Genomic DNA, 4,769 nt, shown 5'->3' on the forward strand with positions numbered 1-4,769 from the left:
AGTTCCCTGTGAAGTGGGTGACACGACTGATGTGAGTTTAGCCCAGATGCATAATTATGTATGTCATACAGGTGGAAGATTTTAAGGGAGTCTATCATCCTTCCACTTCAGTAATGAAATAGTTTTAAGTACAAGCATGTGCTGACCACCAGCATGCAAGGAGATTGTACATAGAAAAATACCCTTTGATGTTATTTTATTTAGCTTGAGTTGGTTGTATGTTTTTCACAGTATTGTAGTGTGTTTGCACAACCAATAAGGACACCAGAGCTGACTATTCTTGTTTATTGAATAATTCATATCAAATAAACACTTTTGGAAGTCTGACCACAGAAAGTAAAAGCATTCCTTTGAGAGAAATCAGAAATCCTCACTGGAAGGGAAGGATCTCTTCTTGCTTTATTATTAAATGTCTGAGGAGAAGGCATGATTTCAAGTGGCATGACTGAAGTGTGGACACACCAGGGTGGGAGTTCTTGTGTGGGCTGTACACAGTCAGAGGGGACACAATGTGTGCTTGGGATGTTCAGGGATGCATTAACCGTTTGCACTCTGTAGCCTCTTAGGTGAGGCGGGTTTTCCTATGCCAGTTCCAAGACAAACTATGAAGTCACTCATTTATTTTGTTCCAGTTGAAACTGTTCCTGTCTCTCTATAGTGCTTACTGTCTGGACAGATTGTAGTGTACAAGGTCTCAGGTGTCCAGGATGTTATCATTTAGAACTGAAAACCTGCTCTATTTAATTTTGAAACAATTGGCATATGTTCTTTTTTCTTCTTCGCTATTTACTGATTTCACTGATGTGAGAGGAAACCATATCATTATTCTACTTTAGTAGCGTCAGAACAGAAATTTAAGAGCCTGTTTTAGTCATTTAGGAACACATAGTTGGATTATTTGGGGGTCTGGGCTCGTAAGAAAATAAGCACTCTTCCTAAAGTGGGGGAATTTAAGATTCTCAGTATTTGCCTGTTCCATTCAGATGGGTCCTTTAGTTCCTTTGCTTTAAGTGTGTGACAAAGCCATTAACTTGGATGGGAACATTAACACACTGAAAGGCAGGTGCAGAGGTCAGCAGCGGGAAGCCAAAAAGGAGCGAACGGAATGTTTTGGTGATCTGGCAGTTTACTTCACCAAATGCAAGTGCTACACAATTCTTTTCTCATTCCTCTGCTTCACTTTCCCATGCTGATCTCTTCCCTGGGTGCTGACGCTTTTCTTCTTCTACCCTGTCTCTGCTAAGGTCTTCTACTAAATCAAGCAACAAGCTGCCTTTATGACAAGTGAATGACTGCTGAAAGTTGCAGGGACCTGTGTCATCTGAGCTGTCAAAATTCCAGTGCCTTTTTCCAGGATGCTGGCGTTTCTCACCGTATACGTCTACCTCATAATTCCAGCCTCTTTTGCTAGGATGCTGGTGCTTGAACATCGGATATCTTCTGCCTGGATATTCTCTTTTGGATAACTCGTTCATGTAGGTTAGCTGTGCCCTAGGGCTGTAAGCAAACTGATCCAACAGTGACTTTCTGCCGGGAGGCTGTTGCCTTTTCAGCTCCAGATAGACATCAAGGTCATCTTCCATCTCCCTTTTTCCTGGATGCTGCCTCTTCTGAGTGTCTCCATAAGATGTCTGTTCCTTAACATCTCTTTTTCCAGGATGCTGTCTCTTCTCCAGGTTGCTTAGGTACTTTCTCCCAGGGTGTTGTCTTTTGGAAAGCCGTTGTAGCAGAGCGGCATTCGACTCTGTCCAAGGAAAAGAAAAAGGTTAATAAACCCCCATAATCCTCCCTAAGGAAGTTGTATTAGGAATTTGTGGAGCAGGATCTTAATCTGTTGCTTTTTGAAAGCCAACTCAGTATTTCTAGCTACCAGTCATAACACTGTTAGTATCTCTTACTCATTATTAGGCTCTTTTTAATATTTCACCACTTGGATCAGCACAACCAATTCTCAGCATTGATGTGAAGAAGGAGGATAACTATTCCTGTGGGCACTTGGGGCCAGCTCGCCTTCCACTCTGGAAGGGCCCAGTGCTCCTGTTTGCTGGCAGGCACCTCTGTGTTGTTTCTTGCAATCCCTGAGTCTGATCTTCCACTGCTGTGACTACTGGTAGCAGAGCATCTACAAGGTGGGAGGTGCAGACACTGGAGCAGCCTCTAGCATTCCCAGCTGTGGAAAAAGCCCACCTCTGTTGGGAGGTAGGAGCCAGTGGATGGAGGCAGTAGGTGGATGGCAGCACCCCCACCTCAAATTTACATTAGGTACAGGGTCCACAGTTGCAGAATGTCCTTCATGGGTCCTCTTAGAGCTTCCCTAGGGAAGTACCTGGTGAACAAGCAGGTTTTCTGTGACAGGCTTCTACCTTTTTATTATGCAGCAGCGGCTTAGTGATAGTGCAGCCTTTCCTGAGCAAAGAGATCTTAGAGAAGAAAGCATCTGTGAAGAAGTGTCTGTCAGTGTGTTGCTGGCAGCCCTCTTATCCTTCCCCTCCCCTTAGTTCCAGTGCTAAGTACGAACATTAAGACCTGGAAATCATACCTTGGATCTAATGATCTCAGTCAAGTGCTGTGCCATCACCAAATGGGTGTCCCCATAGATAGATACCTTTATTAATCTCTTCTTCCTTTTCAGCTTTCTTGAGGACAGACTGAAGAATGAGGCTTTCAGATCTCTGAAGGATGTCATCCAGGGGACTTTTTCCCATGTTCTCACTCTCCTCTGGAAGGAGATGTCCCCCGTTGAAGCAAACACCACACGAGGTCAAGCAGAGGAGTAGCAGTGGCAGCTGGATGGATGGCATTGTGGGACAGGGGTTCCTGCAACTTCCATTGGACAGAGAACAACAGGGGAGGAGGGTGGAGCAAGCAAACCTAGCAATAACATCAATATTTCCAGACGCTGAAAAACAAATATGGCATTGAAGTTTCTTATGGTCTTTCCTCATTTCTGTTACTAACCTCTCCATTTGTTTTTTTTGTTCTTCAAAGCATCTAAATCCTTCATAATTAAAACCAGGTAGTTGCTAATTTTTCTGGCAGAATAAATATGGTATGAACTTCCTGAGGCACAGGTGATTCTGAAAAACAGTGATTTTACTCTGCCTTCTGCCAAGAGGAAAACATAATTTCCCCCTTGAACTCTGTATGAACAAGGTATAGACATCTATACCTGCTATCTCCATCAGGCAATTCCCTTTGCTAAGAGTTAATTTTAAAATGACACTGAGATTAGCAGTACTTCCATTCCACCTTTAGTTAAAGGTGGAATAAATAATCCACTAGTTTTTTGCTATCTTTTTCTATACATTTAAAGTAGCCAGGTGCCTGGGTATTTGTCAGGCTAAGAAGACAGCTATACTCTGTGTGGCAGAGAGATTTCTTGCATGGAAAGAAATGAGGGAAGTACCTTATATTTTTTTCAGAGACATAATCATAATTGTATCCTCTATTACCTCTTGTCCAGATACCAAGTGTTTTCCTATTTCTTCTAGCTAGTACTGAATTCCTAACATGCTTAAGGATTTTACAGTAAGCAGAGTTCCTTCAGTAGAATGGAATACATCTTTAATACTACTATAGCAGTCATTTAGCTTAATTATATCTTCAGAACGTAAAAGAAATGCACAATTTTATGAAGTTCCACAAATTTCCCAAATAGAAAATTAGTTCATTACCTTTTTTATTGGTAGGTTTTTATCAGTTCTAATGAAATCCTTGAGTAACAGTCCTAAGAACATAGGCAATTTGACTTAGAGCTATCTTTAGACAGAAAGGTAGAATCTGCTAAAAAGGAAATTATTTGATAAATTACCTGATTTGCAGTTTCAGATTTTTGCTTGATGCATCTGCCAAGTCCTTTAAAGCTGTTTGTGCACCTGAGCTTCAGTTGCCCTTTTGCTGCAGGCACACGGAGTGTCCAACAGAAGCGTTGCTGTGTGCTCTCTGCACGGCTCTCGTCTCTGTACTTATAGTGTACTGCCTCTGGACCCTTTATGCAATCAGCTCTCAGGTAATTTAGGGGATATGAGGTGTTCTTTTTTTTTTTTTTTTTTTTTTTTTAACTGCTCTCAGAGAGCCGCATTTTGCATGCATTTTAAGATTCACACAGTTATCTGCTGGCCTCCGTATATCCATAAACTGTTGTTTTCCCATTCTCTAAAGAGATTATGTTGAACTTTATGTGACTCAGCATAAAGAAAAGGAGGTTTTCTTTGCTTAACAAAACTAAGCTTGTTTGTCCTCTATTAAGCAAGTGCTTTGGAGTAAAAGCAGGATATAGGTAATTAATTAGGGTAGGGGAGAAAGACAATGGCAAAAATATAATGGATTACATTTAAATAAATGTATACTGTTGGGTTCTTTTTCTGAATGACACTATACAGTTTCTGTCTCACAGTTCCATATTTTTTTGGCATAGGCTTCCACAAAAAGTATTTTAGAATATGAGGTGCATAGTATTAAATATTAAAATATGTTTATGTTGCTGCTATGTGCTTCAAAAAGCGTTATACGATTGTAACTGGAAATAAGACTGTCTTTAACCTGTCTGTCTACTTAAGATACTGCTTCACACAATACTGCTTATACAGGGAGCACAACTGCTTGGCATTTCCTAGGTGCAGTAACTCCATAAGGTCTCTCAGGTATGACACCTGAGTTTAAACAGTTACTGTATTGCCCTATAAATGAAAGTGAGCATTGATGAAATAGGAAACTACCTGGTTTCATCCTCCTTAAAATCTGCTTCTTGACACTTTTGAGCTTACTTT

General features: G+C 41.0%; 1 protein-coding gene across 1 annotated transcript; it reads right to left on the minus strand.

Annotated features, from left to right (window-relative positions):
- Positions 1-84: 84 nt before the first annotated feature.
- TRH (thyrotropin releasing hormone) lies at positions 85-3,993 on the minus strand. Its single transcript, XM_053989377.1, has 3 exons — positions 3,812-3,993; positions 2,606-2,823; positions 85-1,744 (listed from the first exon to the last, which is right to left on the minus strand). The coding sequence occupies exons 2-3, from the start codon at positions 2,799-2,801 to the stop codon at positions 1,164-1,166; spliced, it is 777 nt and encodes a 258-aa protein (XP_053845352.1). The 5' UTR covers positions 2,802-2,823; positions 3,812-3,993; the 3' UTR covers positions 85-1,163.
- Between the last annotated feature and the right edge of the window lie 776 nt (positions 3,994-4,769).

Source organism: Vidua macroura, chromosome 13, assembly GCF_024509145.1.
Source record: "Vidua macroura isolate BioBank_ID:100142 chromosome 13, ASM2450914v1, whole genome shotgun sequence".
Taxonomy (NCBI): domain Eukaryota; kingdom Metazoa; phylum Chordata; class Aves; order Passeriformes; family Viduidae; genus Vidua; species Vidua macroura.